The following is a 20,531-nucleotide window of genomic DNA, read 5'->3' on the forward strand; positions in this document are numbered from 1 at the left end:
CAAAGCTCAGCACCTTTTGAAACACATTTCCTCACCTCCCAGATGCCACATGTGCCATTATTTCCAGTGCAAACACGAATGTCAGCACACAGAGCTTTACAGCTTCTGTTTACCTACACTTGAACAAGAGTCAATAACCACCAACAGCAGAGAAATGTGGACAATTCTGGGATAGGCAGGGAAACAGAAGCCCAAACTTCATCTGTTTCAGTACACGTAGCCTTTGCAGAATAAGTAATTTTTTCAGGAAAATAATAATTATATCATGCAAATCTTTAAGGGTGAGGAGGAGAGGTGGGGAGGGACCCCTATTCTAATTAAGCATGATTGCTGTTGGTCCATATTTTTAACTGGAAAAAAAAAGGGGCTGAAGGAATTAAAAAGGCACATTCAGATGTGAAAAAGTGATCATTTCACCACGAGCCACACTCCAGAAGGGTGTTGGGGCACAGAGAGGGGATCTGGCAGACCAGGTAAGTGCCACTGTTCAGGGGGGCTGGCACAAGCCCATCACTTTGTCACACAGAAGGCAGCAGTGCAGCTGCTCTGAGAGGAGTGCACATCACTGCCATGCAGCTGATGGCATTCCCCTTTAATATCCACTCTCCTCCAGCTCTGGATTCCCCCCAGGCCCCATCCTGGCAGATATCCCAGGCTGTGATGAGCTGTCACTCCTCTGCATGCCCTGAAACTGCTCTTGCAGTGGTCATGCAACTGCTCAAAGCCTGACACAGTGCCAGGACACCTCCCTGTCCTGCCGGCTCCACACGAGACCCAAACACAAGCAGAAGTCTCTGGTCTTGTTCAAACTGGAAAACAGGGTCACACTGCAGTGACACAGCCACAGTGGAGTCAGAGGAATTAAATGATGAGGAGCATTACATCTGAGGGACATTTAACCTGACAGCCAAATCTTTCACGACCCTCATTCCATGAAATTTATGACAAGTGGGTTACTGTTGAATATTCTGGAGGACACTGTCACTGTGGAATAAAGAACATTAATGCAAAATCTGGAAAGCTCACCCAGACTAAGTGCCCACACAGGGATTTTCCCCAAGCTTCCTCTGTCTTCCAAATGAGAGCAAAATCTTAAATAGGCAACAAGGTAGGGGAGGGTTTAGGGTTTCAATCAGCACTTGTAAATATGAAGATGTTTCAGCTCCTGAGACAATGGATCATTTTCCACCAGAAGCAAACAAAAGCTGCTACTGCCTGCAGTAAACACATGAAGGTGCAGAAGTCAGAGCTCCTGAATTCCCTGGCAGCAGAGAATAAAGGTTGGATAAATCACCAACCTGCTCATCCCACACACCCCAATTTGGGAAGTGGGGAGACACTTGTCCCATCTATTCTTATCACTGGATCATTCCAGAACACAGTACTGCCTTATTTTCTGGACTTTTCCATTGCATGGTGATAACCACTCTGAAAAGGCTGGAAAACTGGTGGGAAGAGTGGAGAATGTGGCCCATGGCATGCAGTGTTTCTAGGAAAAAGGACACTGGGCTGTGCAGATGCAACTCCCCACCTTCAGCCAGGTATCTGACCTTTGGAGTTAATGGGAATTTAATCAAACAGAGCAGTGTCCCTCAGTGGGCTGGGACACAGGAGGGGTTTCTGGGGAAGCAGATCAGCAGCTCTGTCTCACGGTGTCTTTCTGTACTGTTTTCCTGGACACAGACCAGCTCTGTCTTCCCAGAACATCAGGGTGCAATCACAGCCCTCTCAAAAAGAGAAGATGCAGATGAAAGCAGAATCAGGGCTCAAAAACACAGGGTCAAAGCAGGGAAACCAGGAAAGCACATGATAAGAGTCTCATTCTGTAGGATCAGACTATTTTTCCTTGTGAATAACTAAAGAACAGTGTTTATCTCTGAAGCAAGCTTACCCACTCTTTCCTCACATGCCTGCCTGCCCTGCTTGGGGGATCACTGCTGTTTGTTTAACACTGACAACGATGTCCTTGAGATTCCATCCTTTCTGCAGGGTCAATGAAAAAGTTCACACAAACCCAGGTTTTGTTAAAAATAAGACAAAGTATCCATTCAGCAGCTGCAGGAATTCCTGGGTATTTTCAGCCCATGCTGAGCAGGACCACACAGAGGCAGTGTTAACCAGGACAGGTGGCCAAGGACATCCCCTCTTGACAGGACACAGCTGCCCCCAGCCCTACTTCAGCCTGGCAAGGGAGGAAACACCAGGGAAATCACAGGAAAAGAGCAGGATGATGCTAATATCAGTGGGCAGAAAGAATGTCCACTAACCAGAGGGAATGTTTCTTACTCTTTTTCCAACAAACCAGCAGGTTTTCCCACAGAGGATCTCCCCAGGAGTCTTCCTGCATGAGCTGAGGGGCTCTGGAAGATGCTGCACCTTTGAAATGGTCGTGCTCAGCTCAGCTGCTGTTTCACAGGTTTATCTCAGAGGAACTGGGGTATTAGCAGAGCCCAATGTTCTGAAACACCAGCAAAGGATTCACACACAGGAGAGGTTTAGATTAGATATAAAGAGAAACTTCTTTACCAAAAGGGTTGTCAAGCACTGGAACTGATTGCAATTGGACATAGCTTAGCAGTGGACTCAGCAGTGTCAGGGTAAGTGTTGGATTCAATGATCTTAGCAGGCTTTGTCAACCTGGAAGATTCTATGGTTCTGTGTTGTTGGCATCAACACCAGAATTCACCCTCTGAACTTCTGGCTGGCAGAGGCCAGGACTGGTGGGATATGGTTCAACATCCCAGGAGGGTCAGGTTAATCTGTGCTTGGTTTTATGATAAATTATAATAAAATCTATGTAAATAGAACATTAACTAATATGTGAGGTTTCCTACATTAACATAATGTTTAATGGGTAATAATTGAATGCAAAGCTAATCACTGACCTACAATTAGATTTCAAACTACTGACCACCACCTTGAACAAACTCACAGGCACAAGAATGGCCCAAAATGGCATCCTTGGCAAGAGTTTAGCTCTTGCTTCACATCTTTGATGAAGAACAAACACTCTTCCTGACCTCACTGTGAATGGTTGCACAGTATTTTCTCTTCTAGGAGGGGATGAAAGACTCCAATAAACAGGAAAGTGCTCAGAAATAAAAATAAACCCACAGACTTTGGAATGTCTTCTTTTTCTTTCCCAAATTACTTCTCCCCATTCTTCAGTCTCATGTCTGACTTGAAAAACTGAAATGAGAAGCAATGAAAGCAACCCTTTGACTGCTCACTAAAATTCCAGTAGAGAAGCTGCTGTGAGGAATGAGCACCACCAGGAAAGAAGAGAAGCAAAATAGAGAAGCAGCCTCAGGCCATCCTGGCAAAGAGAGCCCAGCCTTGGTCAGCCTCATCTGCTGTCCCCTGTCACAGAGGACACAGAACAGCACCAGCTGTATGTGAAGGACATCACATTGGCATTGTGTTTTCTAAGGAAAGACACCCAAGTCTGTGCTTCCAGAAGATTAACCCCAAAAGTGGACATGGGTGAGGTCAAGGAGTGATTCATCATGCTTAAGGGCAAAAATACTGCCTGCATCTGGCTGGAGGCTTCCACTGGCCTCTCCATTACACTTGTCACAGTAAGAGAACAGATGACACTGATGGAAAGCCAGACTGGGAATGGGTTTGTGTTCTTCTGAATTGTTTGCTTATGGCTGTGAGCTGATTTAAAAATACATGTGAAGCATAAAACCTCAGAGCAAACCAATTAATTGACCATGGATATAGGTATTAATGATTTGAAATTCCTACTACATTAGTTCCCATTCAAAGCAAATTAGATATTTGTTTTCCTGTTAAGATGCCAGTAAAAGTGGCAAAGAGACAAAAGCATTCTTGGTTGCTTACAGATAATAGCTGTTCATTTGGCATAGAAGGTCACTGGTGGGTAATTGAGGTTTTACACAAGTCAGAGCCAAAATCCATTGTGAATTCAGCACAGCCATGCAGAGACCAGAGCTGGCATCAACCAATAAAGGAGAACTCTCCACTCTCTCTGGGTAGAACTTGCTGCTAAGGCTTCACCAGAACCAAACTCAAACAGCTGAGGGAGAGGGTGGCAGCTCAGAACAGAACAAAGCTGTGCTCAGACACCTCTTGGTGGAAGTGTCTCTGCTGGAGGAGCCAGCAGGAGTGCAAACACATCCACCATTTACCTTTGGCCGCTTCCATTCCACCTTCCCTTTTGCTGCTGAGTCGTAGTAAAGGGATTCATCCGAGGCTGGAAACTCAGGGTCCTCAAAGAGGATCCCCTGCCGCAGGCACTGCCCCTTCAGCTCGTGGTACCTCTGGTCTCGGAAGAGCTGCACTGATGAGGACATCTTCTGTCTACATAAGATCAACATTGGACAAACCATGAAGACTCTTGAAAGCCCATAGGTGACACCACTCCCTGGTCTTGAACAAGAGAGCATGCAACTTGTTCTAAATGAGGCGACTGATTTATTTATAATAAAACAAAAAGCCCCAGATTATATATTAGATTAGATTAAAGACTGGGAAAGTATAAACACAAGAAGATCCTACAGATAAGGATCATATTTTTGTTTGAACAGAATTCTTATCAGGAAAGAGCCCAGGCCAGGCACAAACTCAACATTTTGCTTTGTCTAATTGATTGGAAAGGTAGCAGAGTGAGGCTTGGCTCTCAGTCTGCACCATGTGTGAAGGGCTGGGCCGTCTTTCTTATGTTCTTCTGGCCACTAAAGCTCGAATTATCTTCTTCAGATTTCATGCCTAAAAAAACCAAAACCAGATTTCCACATTTCTCCATCTTAATGTAAGTGACAATGCTTTGGCTTGTACTATTGTCTTTGAACTTTATGTTACATTTCAGGGAACAGATTTCCCAGAAGGAGAAAATATTTGCAAATAATTGATGAGAACTAAAAGTATTTTTAAAAAAGCACAACAACAACAAAAAACCCAAACAATGTATTCCCAGAATCCTGACTATCAAACTTGGCAGGTTTATGGTTGCACCCACAGAGCTCAAATAAATAGCTTTAAAACATTTTACAAATGAGTAATCAATTACAGAAATCACTGATAGTTTGAAATTTGGAGGACATGAGGGATGCTACCTCTGCTTCATGAGAGAGAGTGATGAGAGATCTGAACTTACCTTGTTTGGAGGGGTCCTGTGTGTCAGTTCCTTTCCTCTTCCTTCTGGACACAGGCTGGAATTTGAGATGTATCTCCCCTCCCTTGCCTACAGCAATAAAGACAAATGCAGGCTGAATTAACCAACATCCTACTCTGGAGCATGGCACCACATGGTCCTGGCAGCCACCCGCTGTGTCCAGCTGCAGGGAGCTCAGCTGCTGCTCCTTGAGCCACCTGCAGCACAAATTGGATGAGATTCCACAAAACCAAGCTTTTGCAGGTGGGCAAGTGAGCACAGTGAGAGAAATACAGAAGAGTAATGAGGAACACTTGGAAATGGCAAATTTATCATGGTCTTTGTTCTTGTGAGTGAAACCTGTTTGTGGCTGCTCCTGGATCCCTGGAAGTGTCCAAGGCCAGGATGGATGGAGCTTGGAGTAACCTGGGATGGTGGAAGGTGTCCCTGTCCATGGCAGAGGGTGGGACTGGATGGGCTTTAAGATCCCTCCCCATCAAAGCCATTTTGCGATTCTATTCCTTTCTGGTTAGTTATCTCCCTCAAAAAAAGTCTCAAGGCCTCTCACTTGGCATGTGGCCTCCCAAGACAGGGCAAATAGATTTGCTTCCCCCGCCACAAACCAGTTCTTCAAATTCATGTGTAGAACAACTTGTCAATTTTACAGAGGCACTTCAGAGACCACAACAAAATAGTCTGACTAATTTGGGTGGGATATAGATTATTTCATGATAACTGGCATTCTTGATCATTAAAAATTCCCCATGAGCTATCTAACATTCTAAACCGAGTCTACTTGTTTTTAAAATAGCCCCTGGGTGATGAGGTTTCTGTTGCTGCCTAATTCATTGAGACAGGTTTTTCATGACCTCACTCCCCTGCCCTTTTTTCCCACCTATCTGCCAGACAGGAACATGAGACCTTCCAGGATTAACGCTCCGTTCCACAACAGCCCGGAATGTTCTGTGGCAATGCACAGAAGGAGGTGATAAAGCACTGCCGGCCTCGTCCTGGGCTGCCGGGCAGTGCTCAGCAAGGGAAACACCAACAAGGAGGAGGCTTCTCCTGCCAGTCTCTTCTCCCGCCCCTCTCCAGGCTCTCTGTAACATCTGCAGTGTGTTTTTGGGGCTCAGGCTCCCAGGGCTGCTCTCCTGGCTGCTGAATGTTTCATTCCCACCCAGGAGGCACTGAACTGATGTCCCATCACCATCTGGAGAACCAGGAGGAACCCACTTTCACAGGAACACAGAGCTGCCCATTTCAAACTCAATAAAAACATCTCTTTTTCGTTGGAAAGCCCTCCATCAAGAATATCAGTGCAGCTTCTGTACAACAGCCTGGTGGTTTGAGTGCTGAGGATGGAGCCCACCTCTCCTGGAGTGTTCACCTACCAGGACATGGCCTGAGGCAGACCTGGCTCCCATTCCAAGGTTTATTTTTGAAGCAGCTCCCAGTTTTTGACCCTCAGTTGATGACTGAAGCTCCCAAACTAAGAAGCACAGTCCTTCCTCCATTCTCCAGCTGGGGAACAGGGCAGCAGAGCATCCCCTGCTGCACAGCCACAGCTTTACCCTGGCTCAGCTGGCACTCCAGCCTTGCAGTGCTGAGGAAACACTGCAGGGCTTGGCAGCTGCTCTGCCAGGGCTGCCTGCTCTGCCATGTGATACAGAATGAGCTCTGCACAGTGGACTATGAAATACAGTCCTAAAAATACTGCACCCCAGCTAGAGACACTCTGTCACTCTGCAGAGAGAAGGGACCAGTGCAGGGGAGGGACAGAGGAGAAGGGAGAATAAACACCGAAGAGCTCTACAGGTCACCCAATCCCCTGGGCTATCAGCAGAAATACAGGAGTCTCACCTCACTGAGCTTTCAACCGTTCAGCTTTTAAGTCTTTCTCTGCCCCTCTGTTTCTCCAGAATTTTCCATTCTGTTTAGAAAAAGGGATTCAGCAGAAGAGTTGAGCTGGTGCAGAGTACCCTCTTCAGCCTGACCACAGAACAATCTCAGTTTTACTTACAGTTTATTCTCAGAGATGATTCCTCTGCCAGAGCCAGTCCGAGCACAGCTAAATCACATTCAGTCCTGGGCAAATACCAGCTCCTGGCCTTAGCAGCAGCAATTAATTAAAGGGACATTCACTTGAAATCCAGGTGTTCCCCAGAGCATTAAGATAAGCTTAGAGTCTTAAACTACCCAACAGTGTTTCTTTACACTCACATTTCCCTGTCCTAACCTTTCTCTTCTCCATCTGCTACACAGGAGATCCAAAACAGACAGATGTGTGAGGGAGAACTACACCCTCCTTATCCTTGAATTCATGCAATAAACACACAAACCTGAACAGAATTCACCTGCTCTCATCCCAGTTTGGTTACTTTGTGTGACCAAGTGACGTGCAGGGTGAAAACCCAGGCAGAGCAGTTAGTGCAGCTGCTAAGCCCAGCCATCCCTCCCACTCCCATCCCAGCCCAAGGGGTGCAGGGACAGCAGGGCTGGGTTTTTCATAACCAAACCCAGCACTTTCAGCCCCAGAGGCCAAGCAGCTGCAGAGGGTCCTCGGTGCCAGATGAAACTCCTCTGCAAGGAGGAGGCTTGATGTGTTGTAACACATAAATTCTGTAACACGCCCCACTTTGCTGTTCCAGCTGCAGGACTCCAAAGAATTTCCATGCACAGCACCAGGACTAAAAGGGCAAAGTGCATTTCCAGGCAGGATTTAAGGCCACAGTTGGACACAACTTTGAAAATGAAACTGCTTCTTCCAGAAGTGAATCCTGAGTTCAGGCCCACATTCCTGCTGGTTCAGGAGCCCCTGACTGGGAAGGCCGTGGAGGGATGCCAGAAATGATGCACACAGCATATTCCATGCTCTGGGATAGCCTCCCAGGCTGAGAGAGCTGGGGTGCCTCAGCCTGCAGAAGAGAAGGCTCCAGGGAAACCTTAGAGCAGCCTTTCAGCTCCTAAAGGAGCTTTCCAACCCAAACCATTCTGTTATTGTACAAACCCAGTTTGAAGATTATTGTCCATTTCAGGTACCAAGTTGTCACCTGAGCAGGACTAACAGCCACCCCTGGTTCTCAGGTTTCTCTTTTGTACCTGCAGTCGTGTGCCTGTCTTGACAGCGCACAGAAACCTCCCAGCTCAGCACTGACTCCTCACCAAACCTCAAAGCCACTGTTTGGACTACGAGAGCAAAACAGGGACTCAAGTATTTCACTGTTTGCAAACATAGTTTTGTATTTTCCCAAACATCTCTGTCTCCACAGTTTGCTTCAGAACAATCAAACCAGTGAGTGCTTCCAAAAAAGCAGCCCTGCAGCCAAAAGCTTTAAATTACTCCGAACTGGTTTTCTGTAAAACTAATTAAAGGAACTTCCAGCTGGAAAAGGTTATTGCTCTTTCTTGCTGTGCAGAGTGATCACAGGTCCTTACAACACAATGACTTTGCAAATCTGTATTAAGTGCAGGGGAACTTAAAGCAGTTGAAAATCTTCCACTTCATAAACACTGGTTTCACGATCTTGGCTGTTCCACTGCTACTGCTGCAGTAGAAGCATGTCTTCTGGAGAAATTTACTCATTCAAACTCTTTAAACAGCTCAAGTCATTAACTGGGAGGCTTTATGTTGGACTGGATCTCCTCTCTTCCTCTGCGTAAGCCAATAAAAATGTATAAAGTCATTGTTAAGTCTGGGTTGTGTGGATGTGCAATTGCATTAGTAGGAATATATTCAATGCTGACCAAATTTGCTGCACAGGATAATTTAATAGCATCCTGTCCAGTATTAATGACTGTGATCCAGCATTCTCAGTAGTTTTGGATGGCAGTGCTCTCCCTGACTGGGTGAAATACCAGTTACTTGTGTGCTCTGGGGATGCCATGATTATTAATGATTATTAATACATGATTATTAATGATACTTCTTTCATCCAGTATTTGGATTTTCCAACAAAATAAGGTAAGTTGGACTATTTTATAGCCTCTGTAACTCAGGAATTTTATAGACGTATAAAGAAGGTTTCTCTGTTAGCTCCGCTCAAGAATTAGCTATGGGAAGGAGACACAAGCATTTGCCTTCTTGCAGAAACAGGACAGTGCCAACCTTGTTCTGCTGGGCAGTTTTGCCACAAAATCGAGAAAGAAAACCACATATTTTCATTTGGGAGTATCCCAACCCATATCCTATCACTTCTGAGCAGGAATGTGGGGGAGAGCCACCGGACAGCCCACAAGCTGTTTGCTTTCACAGACAGCAGCACAGCCTGGCAGAATCAACAGGCTATAAACCAAAGTTTTTCCACGATAAAATTAATTACAACACTTGAACTGCAACAGCACGGTGCTTAACCAGGTTTTTCTTTCATGTCTCACTGGGATAGGAGGGGTTCTGTGGTACTTCAGCTGGGATCAGAATTCAGACTGCACTGCAGAGGGTGGGTGCTGGGTCAGGACCAAGCCTGATGTTCCCTAAGCCCAGGAGTGGAGCAGGAGCTCTGCCAAGAACCTGCTGCTGATTTTCTCAGCTTGTTCTCTCTCCGTCTCACCAGTTCCCGGTGAGATAAAGTGCAAACTCATTCTGACCCCTCAGGATGGGAGTGCAGAGGCAAACAGCTGCTGAGGAAACAGCCCCTGCAGGTGACTGTGCCCAAGGGGGAACAGCTGCTTCTGGCATGAGCAGAAACATCCCAGATTTGTAGGGCTGGCTGATGGTCAGGGGTGTGTGGGATCTTTTCAGCTTGAGAACGGAGTGAATTGAATATACACCTGTGATTATTCAGCAGTACAATGCTGATTTCATGGTCAAAACCACTCAAAGTCCTGGCAGAACACACTCAGGGAGGATAAACTCTGGCTGGACTCCCTCTCTCCCCTCCTTGCCTTTCCCATGGGAGTTTATCCCCCGTGAAACACTTTTAACTGTTCTCTCTCCTCAGGCAAGGGCAAAGATTTAAAAAGCAATGGCATTAGCAGCAGAGCAGACTTTGCCTCCACCTGACTTCCAGGTGAAACATTCAACAAAATCCTGAAATTCTTGAAGATCATTGCAAGCAGAGACAAAACCCATGGCTCCTTTCAGGATTTTCCAAAGTGCAAAGGTGTCCTCATGTTTTAAGAAATCTTGCCCTTCAGTGGCTTCCAGGACAGCCTCAAAATCAGACATGCTTTCAGTTAACATCAGAGAGGTACAATTCCAGTTAGATTCTTTTAAAAATCTTTTAGTAGAGTAGATGGCAATTGTTACAATTAACATTAATCCAGTCAAGTGATCTATAAAAAGCTCTGAAGAAAATGCAAACAGCATTGTCACTTAATTCATTCAAGCCAAGGTTTTGTGCTGAAACCACAGGAAACAGCTTTCTTCAGAATTCCAGTACCTCTCCATTCTGCCTTTTCATAAAAGTTAGTTTAAATAAAGAGGGTAAAAAGAGATTGCAAATTAATCAGTAACTCCTTATTAGGCCACTCTATTATTTTATATATCCACTTATCAATTATTTTAGATACAATTATTTACAAAAATCTCCCCTTCACAAGAACAGTGAAATAAAGTAAAAATAAAAACCAAAAAACCCCTTGAATTTCACAGTGAAGGAATCCACAAAGAGAACTGACAATATTTTGGCAGATCAGAGACAGGATGGCAAATGGAATTACATGAGCAGAGATCAAATCACACTTTCTCAGTCTGGCCCCTTTCTTTGGAATAACTGTAAAGGATGCCTGTAGAGAGAAAAGCAGAGTGGAACTGGTTATCCAGAAGAAAGGACAGCACCCATGCTTTGGCAATAAATCCTGCAATAAACTTTGTCTCAGAGTTAGCACAGAGCTGTGACTTTGTGAAAGAACTATATATTAAATAAATTCGAATAATCCAAAGCATTTTCTCACTGTGCTGGCTCGTTAGGGCTCACACAGAGCTCTCTCTCCTGGTGACAGAGGTGTCAATCAGCAAACACCCGTCAGGCACTCACCTGCCTGGGGTCAGACGCTGCTGGGGCACATCGAGCTCCAAAGTGGCTCCTGCAGACAATGATCCCTCTGCTTCTTAAGTGGGATTCTCCGGGCTGCACCACGCTCACATCTCCAGGGGGTGTGTGTTGGGATAACTCCCCCAGGACACCAGGAAAGCTCCGAGCTGACCCGAAGTGCAGAGCCTGCTGCGCTCCTGACACACAAACCATCAGCTGTGGCTGTGGTTGGAACTGTGAATGAACTCTTAGAGAAGGAGATAAGGCCAGGCTGTTTGGCAAGAGTTGCAGGGTTTGGATTTTTTTTTTTTTTTTTTTTTTTTTTTTTTTTTTTTTTTTTTTTTTTTTTTTTTGGGAAAACGGATTAATGTGCACCGTGAAAAAAAAAAAAAAGTTACATTCCTTATTAGGCTGCACAGCATTCATCCTCCTCTCCCTGTCCTAGTAAAGGAATTGGTATCACTTAATGGGGGTAACAAAGTTTAGAACCCAGAAAATAATACAGAAAATTTCTCTGTGCTGTACCAAAATAAAAAGCAGGACACAAAGACATTCTTGACAATAAATGGTTTTGGAAAAACAAGCTTCTCTCCATATTTTGCTCAGCCTCAATTTCCTTTTGGGTAAATCCTAAACATCCGGGTTAATTTAACTTGATTTTTCCCCTTGATTTGAGGACTATAAAACCTTTATTTTGCCATTATGTGGCTTTTATTTGTATTTTAATAAATGTAGTCCCATTTTTTGAACAAGCACCATTTCAAAATGCATTACAAAATTTCATCTGCACTATATATAGTTTTATATATTCTCCCCAGGTTTTTTCCTCCATTTAATCCTCATTTTAGCATAACTGGTCTAAGTTTACAAATAGGTTCATTCTTTCTCCTCAACATTATTACTGAGCAAATTTCCTAGAGGAGATTGGATCTCAGGGGATGAGTTACATCCACAAAATACTCTGAAGATGATTAAGAAGTATCACAAATTTCTGTACTGCAAGGTTCACCACAGGACTGTTTGCTCTCTTACCCCAATTCCTCTTGAATGCACGCTGAAATTTGGACTGAAAGTCCCTGGAAGCCGCCACTACAATTTTACCATTTCATGAATAAAAAAACCTTACAAACTAAAGCCATGTGTTTCCAATTCCTGATTGAGTAAGTAGCCCAGAGTTTAAATCATAATAAAAAGCTGATGCCTGTATATTACACGCACACTGTGATTCATTTGCACAGCTGAGGGAAGAACATGAAAACTCCCACAAGAGCACAACAAAATTCCACTCTGTGAGCTGATAATAATATTCACAGCTTATAAGAAGTGTTCTCGCACTAGCTGCCTTTGCTTTGATCCAGTGCAGAACAAAACCATGAGAACTTTTTGATGTGAGTGGTGTAATCCAAGAATTGGATGGGATTTGTCTGGGCTGAGGAGGAGCTCTTGCTGGAAGTCTTGTCAGAAACAGAAATTCCTTCGGACAGGCAGCAAGATGAGCTACACGGATGAGAACTTATGGAAAAAAAACCTGGAAAAGAGGTCTCAGTTATTGTGAACAATTTAACCTTACAATATTGTATACCTGAAATCCTTGAATGAACCCTGCAGCCTTTAGCTGCCTTGGTGGATGTGTCCTCTCCTCTGAATGAACTGGTTTCCATCCATGACTGTGCTGCATCTCCTGGTGTCCCAAATTTCCTCACTGCTCTCCTGCACAGCCTGCAGGCACCCTGAGCCGTGCCCCACCACACTCTCCAGACTTGCTGCTTTCCAAACCTGACTCCTCCTGCACCTCAGCAGCAAACCAGAGCCCAGAGCCAGCCTGTTTTGTAAAGAGACACCACAGCACAAGGAACGACCAGAACTTGCTCTTTCACAAGGTCTTCTATACCCCACATCTGTATGTTCAGCACCTTCAGCTCAGAGCCCATCTTACCTTCAGAAATTCCTGCCCATCACCTTGCACACACTGCACTGCCAGGTTCCTGTGTCCCACCAGAGATATGTTCATCTATTATTCACTTAATTTCATGGGGCAATTTATTAATAAAACAGGAGGTGGTTTCCAGCAGAGATTCAACTTAAATCCTACATGTTTATTCTACTTTCTAATTTAAGCAGTTTGAACAAAGAAGAGCCCAAGAAATCTGAAAACTAAGCAAGAGTCACTGAAAATTTTCAGAGTATCTGTGTATCCAGTCATGCCTGATTTTGCTCAACAACAGCATTTTGAACCTGGATCGCTCATCCTTCACATTGTGGAATTTTGATAACAGGTTCCTTTCTACTTTCTTCCAAAGCATAAATGACAGAAGGGGTTGAAGTAAGGATCAGTCCCAGAGTGATGGTTTGCTATTATTGAGTTAAAGGAAAACAATCCCTAAAACAGAAGGCACAGAAGGGGCTTTGCCCCTGTCAACAGCTGTCACAGAAGCTGAAGTGTACAGAGCAGCCTGTATCCCCCAACTACCTTAACCACAATCAGAAGAAAAAATTCTAAAAAGCCAAGGCAACACTACCCTACAGGGTTTGAAGCGGGGTTTGGAGTTATTTTTCAGGCAGGCTGGTCACGGGGGGAAGGAGGAGCAGGGGAACAGCCCTGCGAGGGAAGGGCCCCAGGATTTATTTCCAGGCAGGACACACACGAAATCCACCCGCCCTCCCTCCGGTGAGCCCGGGGAGGGGGAACGTGGCCGCGAGGTGGCGGCATCGCCCCGGGATGCGAGGGTGGGAAAGGCAAGGACAGGGCTGGGAAAGGCAAGGCATGGGTGGGAAAGGCAAGGACAGGGCTGGGAAAGGCAAGGGTTGGGTGAGGTGGGAAAGGCAAGGAATGGGAGAGGTGGGAAAGACAAGAGGTAGGTGGAAAAGGCAAGGTATGGGTGGGGAAGGCAAGGACAGGTTGGGAAAAGCAAGAACGGGGTAGAAAAGGCAAGGGATGGGTGAGAAAGGCAAGAACAGGGGTGGGAAAGGCAAGGGAGAAGTGGAACAGGCAGGGGATGGGAGGAGTAGCTAAGGCATGATTGCTCCCTTGCCTTGTCCTGCACATTCCTCCCTTGCTTTGTGTTTCCCTTCCCTTCCCTTCCCTTCCCTTCCCTTCCCTTCCCTTCCCTTCCCTTCCCTTCCCTTCCCTTCCCTTCCCTTCCCTTCCCTTCCCCTTCCCTTCCCCTTCCCTTGGCTCCCTCTCCCATGCCTTTTCTAGCCCTTCCTTGCCTTTCTTTGCCAGCCGTCCCTTGTTCTGCCCACACTGCCTGGCCCTGCCGTGCCCTCTGGGCCAGCGGGAGCTCCTGAGTGGCCCTGGGGCCCGGGAAGGGTCGCCGGGGCTCCCGGGGCAGGGAAGGGAAGGGGTGGTGAGGAGCAGCTGGAGTCCCTGCGGTGCTGGGAGAGCGACTGTAGGGCTGCGATAGGAATGGAGCTGAAATCACCGCAGGGCTGGGATAGAGAATGGCTGGAGGAAAATTGTGAGGCTGGGGTTGGAATGTGCGCTCTAGAGCTGGAGATGAAACCTCAGAGAGCTGCAACCAAAAAGATCCTGAAGTGAGAACCAGGAGCAGTTCCACCTGGCGGTGGGGGAAGTGGAGATGCGGAGTTGGAGCTGAAACGGGAGAACTGGTCGTGAAATAAAGCTTGTGGGGCTGGAGCTGAAATCACTGTCGGGATGGCAGAGCCACTGTTGGGGTGTGATAGGGACATTCAGGATGGGGTAGTGGCACTCGGGGTGGGATAGGGACTGTCGGGTGCCATAGGGACGGTAGGGATGTGATGAGGAGTGTAGGGATGTGACAGGGCTTGTTGATATGCGATAGGGATTGTCGGGAGCCATAGGGACTGTAGGGATATGACAGGGATTGTTGGGATCGGATAGTGACTGTCGGGATGCCACGGGAACCCCAAGCGGGCCGGGCAGCGGGCAGGGATTGGCTGGGTGGGCCGGGCAGCGGGCAGGGATTGGCTGGGTGGGCCGGGCGGGGGTATAAATAGCGTGTGCCGGGGAGATTGAGAGCAGTGCTGTTCGGGTGCCGGGTAGAGGTGCGGGCTGGGTTAGGACCCTCACAGTTATGTGGGCCGGGGAGTGTCGGTGAGCCAGCACCGGGCCGAACTCCATCCGACCCGGCCCCTGCGGCTGCTGGGCCGCGCGTCCCGGCGCGGTGGCGGCTCGTTCCGGCCCCGTCCGTGCCCGCTATGCCCCGTGAGGGTCGGGCAGCAGCGCCGCTGGAGGCTGGTGTGGAGCCTGTGGGGGGAGAGCTGTCCCCGAGTGAGGGGAGGGCGGGATGTGGCCCAGTAGAGCTGTAATATTAAAAATATCGGCAATAAAGTTGTTTCATTCCATTATTATATTGTTTTTATGCTGCGATAATGTTTTGCAATAGAGTATTTTTATTCTACTCTTTTATTCTCTTACTGGATAAGTAGCGTTTGTAGGACTGGGGCCACAGGGAGCATAAAGCCTTGGGGCTGGAGGCAGACCCAAACCCACGTTTAGCTGAAATAAATCCCACAGGGAAGGGGATGGAGCTGCCCTGGGGCTTCCAGCCCAGCCAGGGGTGGATCCTCAGGGTGTTCTGGAGCTCGGAACCAGACCAAGGGCACGTTTTGGGATGGGGAATCGGGGGCTCAGTGCCCCTATTGCTGGCTGGGGCGGGATTGTAGGAAGGTGTGTGTTTGGAGTCAGGTCTCGTTAGCTGCGCCCGTTGGGATGGGTGTGACAGCTCATGGAGACAGCAAAGTGGTGGCAGTGACTGGTTTGTGTCCTTGTCTACAGCCCTGGCTGCAGTGAGAGCCAGGAGCAGCTTTTAGCCGCAGGCAGAGGGAAGCTGAGGAGCTGGAGCTGAGGCAGCACAGCTGGCAAGATGTAAATGTGGTAGGGCTAGGGGTGAAACCCCAGTGGGGTAGGGACAGGGTAGGAGACAAACTGAAGATCCTGCCAAGAACCTGGAGCAGCTTCACCTGTCAGTAGTGGGGAGATGTAGAGCTGGAGTGGAAACTGAGCTGGCAGTGAAATAAAAAGCTTGTGGGGCTGGAGCTGAAATCGCTGTGGGGTAGGGATGGGAGAGCAGCTGTAGTGTGGAGCTCATTGTGGGGCTGGAGCTGAAATCCCTGTGGGGTAGGGATGGGAGAGCAGCTGTAGTGTGGAGCTCATTGTAGGGCTGGGCTGGCTCTATAGCAAAGATCCTGCTGTGAGTACCCAGAGCAGTTTCACCTGATGGCAGTGGGAAGAAGTGGAACGAGCTGAATGGGCAGAGCTGGCAGTGAAATAAAGTTTGTGGGGCTGGGACAGGGGCTAAAGGAGCTTAAATCACCAGTTCTTCCCCAATTCTCTAGCAGCAAGGGCCCTGTGCAGTGGAGCAGGACGGGTGTTTTTGGGCACACAGGGCACATCCCCTGCTGCCGTTCACCGTCTGTGTGGGCAGGCGTCAATCAAGCTGAAAAACACACATGAAGAGAAAACTCCCTGAGGGGCTCACAGAGACAGGAGTTCCCTTCTCTTTGAATTGCCATTTGTATTCCGAGTGTTGTGTAAACATTAAATATTTAAAACATTGCCTGTAGCGCTCTTGTTTCGCGGTGGGATTTGGAGAAAACCATTCCTGTCTCAGGGTCATGAGAAATGTGCTCAGGCTTAGCGTGTTGCCCTTCTCCATCAGAGATTCCAGGGCCTCCAGGAGCACTGCCCCTCTCACACAGCCTGAAACCATGCCTTGTTTAATGTTGGCAGGAGTTGGACGGGGTTTGGCTCATGTTTGCCCTGTCATTCCTGGTCTGTGGGATGCTGCTGCTGCTGCAGGAACATTGTCCAAACCTCCCCCAGCACTGGCACATCTCTGCACTCCCAGACAGAACCCACTGCACCAAGCTTTAGGGGTTTTGTTGCAGTGCCCAGGCCATGCTCACTGCAGTTCACATCAGCTTTGGAACCCAGGATGTTCCACCTTGGCCACTTGATCATGCAATGCCATTATTTAGTGAAGGTTTGTCTTCTTGCAATTTCAGAAGCCAGCTCTGCTCTCACAGTGCTGGTGATTTCTTGCTCTGGTAACTCTTAGCAGCTGTTGTAGTTTCCCAGGTGAAACTCTTTACATGGAACCTGAGGGTGTGATTATCCCCATCCTGCTGGCACCTGGAGACCAAGGAAATTCCAAGCCCATTTTGGGCACTTGCTGTGTTTTTATTGTGGTCCCAGGTGATTCCCCAGGTGGCACAGAAACCTGTGGCCACATCAGCAGCTGAAAGTCTCCTGAGTTGTAGCCTACTGCTCTAAATATTATTTTCCTAATTCTGGTGCCTGGCATTTAGAGTCACAGCTGATCTCTTTCTGACCAGAAAAGCAGAGTATGGTGAGTCATTTAAAGATTTAAGGATATTGAAGGCAGGCTTGGTTTTATGTACCTAAATCTGTGTCAAGGGGACAGAAAGGTGTTTTTTAGTTTCTGTTTTAATGGAGTAAGCCTTGTGGGGATGCTGCATTGGCCCTTGTGTGCCTGGAGCCTGTTCCAGAGTACTATGTCACAAAACACAGGAATAAGAGAATTGTCCTTTAAGAGGAGAGCACAGGAGGACACATTTGCCCTTGTCCTCAAGTTCTCCAGCACGTAACTGCATTCCCCCCCTCGTGTCCCCTCCCACCCAGAGTGTGACCCATTCATTTGCAGAGCTACAAAATACAAAAGCTTGGCCTCATCTCCCCGCACTTGGCTTGTGTGCACAAGCAGTGCATGGGTGGGCGACCTCATTTGAGAGCTGATTTCATTATAGATCAACTGTGTTCCTCCCCTCGTGGATCTCATAGTTATCTTCCTCCCTGATGAGGACTTCTTAATTAAAGCATGGACAATTTGTGACAGAATGGCATTTTCAAAGATTTTCTTTCCTGGTTGCACAAATGCATCACTCTCCAGAGGCCAGGCTGGTTGTGTTAATTTAAAATGAAGGTTTTATTGCTGCACCCTGCTCTAGCTGCTGTTCACCTTCCTAGGCAGCACTGGAACACCATTTACAGGCTGATGACAGATTTGGCTGTAGGTTATTCCAGGCTTCTGTGCTAATTCAACCTTATGTTGGCATTGGTGCCTTATTTTTCAGCAAAACTGAGGCCATGTCAGAGTAGCATCTTTGTCCCCCTCCTCTCTCCAAGAAAAGCAACTGATTTCTCCTGTTCCACCAACCCTGACGACCTCAGCAGATTCCAGGAAGGTCTTTCTGCTTCCTCCAGTGTTCTCTTCCATGGGGCACTAACAGGGACCCTGCCCTGTCCCCAAAGACACCGAGGCCACATCAGAGAGCGAGGGAGCTGTGCTGCCTCCAGGGCCCAGCAGTGCTGCCCAGCTCAGCCCTGCCCTGTCCCACTGGGGGGGATCTCAGGTGGCCTGGTTTAACCTGGTTTAACCCCAACCCCACACAGCCACTCACTCCCTGCCTTCCCTGGGGATGGGGAGAGGGTCGGAGGGGTGAAAGCGAGAGAACTTGTGGGTTGAGATAAAGACAGTTTAATGCATCAGAAAGGAAGAAACCAATCATGATGATGATAGTAAAAGAGAATTACAATGTACAAAGCAAGTGATGCACAGTGCAGCTGTCCAGCCCATGGATGGCTTTCCCTCAGTTCATGTGATAAGCATGACTCCAGATGGTCTGGAATATCCTTGGGTCAGTCGGGGTCAGCTGTCCTGACTGTGACCTCTCCCAGCTCCCTGTGCCCCCAATCTCCTCATTGGCAGGGCATGAGAAGCTGAAAAGTCTGAGCACAGACACTGCTTAGCCATGACTGAAAACAAGTGTGTTATCAGCATTATCCTCACCCCAACTCCAAACCACAACAGTTGGTGCTACTGGGAAGAAAATTAACTCTCTCCCAGCCTAAACCGGCCCGGGAACTTAGTCAGGTCTCTTATGTTCAGAATATATGATTATTAAAAGCTTATGAATAAGTTTTTAAAGATGCAGGTCAGCCTGATGAGGCTGACAAAGCACTGATACAATTAAAGCAGTGCCACTGGGGTGTTCATCCCACTCAGGGGTTTTCACAGCTCCCTGGAGAATCCCATGGTTATGGTCACTCCTGTCCTTTGGGACACCTCTGCTTTAGGACGTGGTCCAGCACGGTCTGGTGTGTTTCCTGGAGCACAGCACAGAGCCAGCCTGGGGTGACAACCTGAAAAAAGCTTTTTAAATCACAAGATTTGATGGCAGATGGTGAAAGGGAGCAGCAGAGAGTGGGGTCAAACTCTGGATTTGATACACCAGGCTCAAGAAGCACAAAATCTGAACACAGATGCTAAGCATCATTTCCAGTGATCTAAAATCCTCCTCTGTGTTGTTTCACAAACCAAGAAAAGCAGAAGACAGCGGCCAAGGGGTTTTGAACCAGGCCAGAAGTTGCTTCAATCCAAGCAACTGATACCACATAGGGCTGACACACTTGGACTGAGACTTTTCAGGAGCAAACACTCTTGCTGCTCTGATGTTCCAACATATTCCAGGATCCCTGATGTTCATTTCTGTCTAGATCTAGGGCAATGCAGCAGAAAGGCCGGGCTGTGGAAGCTGAATTTTGCTCTCACTGACACAGCAATAAATCTGGAGTGATTCCATATGTGCCAGAGGGATTTCTGCTAAGACAGCAGCATCATTTCCAATGGCTTGCAGTGCTGGTTGGGGTGCCACACTACCAGAATTTAGATTTCCTTTTAACTCTCTCTGGAGTCCCTGGAATAGCTGTAATAGATACACAGAGCAGGTTTTAAATCTGTCATTTTCAGAACATTTTGCATGGGCAGGAATATTTCCTCCAGGTTTTTATTGACCTGATCCAACACACAGCCCCTGAAAGAGACACCAGGCTTTGTTCTTGGCTCCTCAAGTGCACAGGGACACAAGCAGAGAGTTGTCTAAAGCACTCGTTCTGCTTTTCTGATAACGTTTCCTTCAGTTTCAGCCCATGCACATTCACATAAAGGCTGCTCTGAGAGTGGTTTCCTCCTGGTTTCACAATGGGAGCTGCATTTTTTTCCACGTGGCCTTTCCCTGCAAACAGAACTGCTCTGTCTGTGCTGCTCTGGCCTGTCCAGGCACAAGTGGGTGCCAGCACTTTGCCAAGAGGGGAGATGGGTTGGTAGCCCAAGCCTTACTGTCATTTCTCAGGGCTCACAGGGAAGGCAGCTTTTGTCCTCACTGTGGTTCTGACAGAGAGGCTGGGAAAGGAAATTTTGGAGCTTTTTCAGGCCTGTGTGGGAAGGCAGGATGAACACAGTGCAGCTCTCAAATCTCACCAAACTTCCCCAAACTTGTGTGGGACTGCACGGGCCTTGCCCAGGCCCTGGATGCCAGGGCAGAGTTCAGATGGGGGCCACATTTGCTGCTCTGAATCCGCAGTTTTATCTGCAGTGCTCACACAGGGAAAGAGCTGCTCTTATTTTCCCCTTTTCTCCCAGAGTGGGACCCATACA

The 20,531-nt window shown here is 47.5% G+C and overlaps 1 protein-coding gene across 4 annotated transcripts in view; it reads right to left on the reverse strand.

The window, feature by feature from the left end:
• The window catches only part of LOC135304584 (calpain-5-like), a 52,398-nt gene extending 41,045 nt beyond the window's left edge, over window positions 1-11,353 (reverse strand). Inside the window, exons 1-3 of one of the 4 annotated variants that reach the window (XM_064427149.1) lie at window positions 11,095-11,353; window positions 5,123-5,209; window positions 4,155-4,326 (exon numbers count right to left, since the gene is read on the reverse strand). In XM_064427149.1, coding sequence (XP_064283219.1) covers window positions 4,155-4,319 — 165 coding nt within the window. In that variant the 5' untranslated portion in view covers window positions 4,320-4,326; window positions 5,123-5,209; window positions 11,095-11,353. Of the gene's footprint in view, window positions 1-2,526; window positions 2,625-4,154; window positions 4,327-5,122; window positions 5,210-6,979; window positions 7,002-7,139; window positions 7,197-11,094 lie in introns of those variants that run through there. The other 3 variants (XM_064427151.1, XM_064427152.1, XM_064427153.1) reach the window with 3 other exon arrangements.
• Window positions 11,354-20,531: the final 9,178 nt, after the last annotated feature.

The sequence above is a fragment of the Passer domesticus genome, chromosome 7 (assembly GCF_036417665.1).
Source record: "Passer domesticus isolate bPasDom1 chromosome 7, bPasDom1.hap1, whole genome shotgun sequence".
Taxonomy (NCBI): Eukaryota; Metazoa; Chordata; class Aves; order Passeriformes; family Passeridae; genus Passer; species Passer domesticus.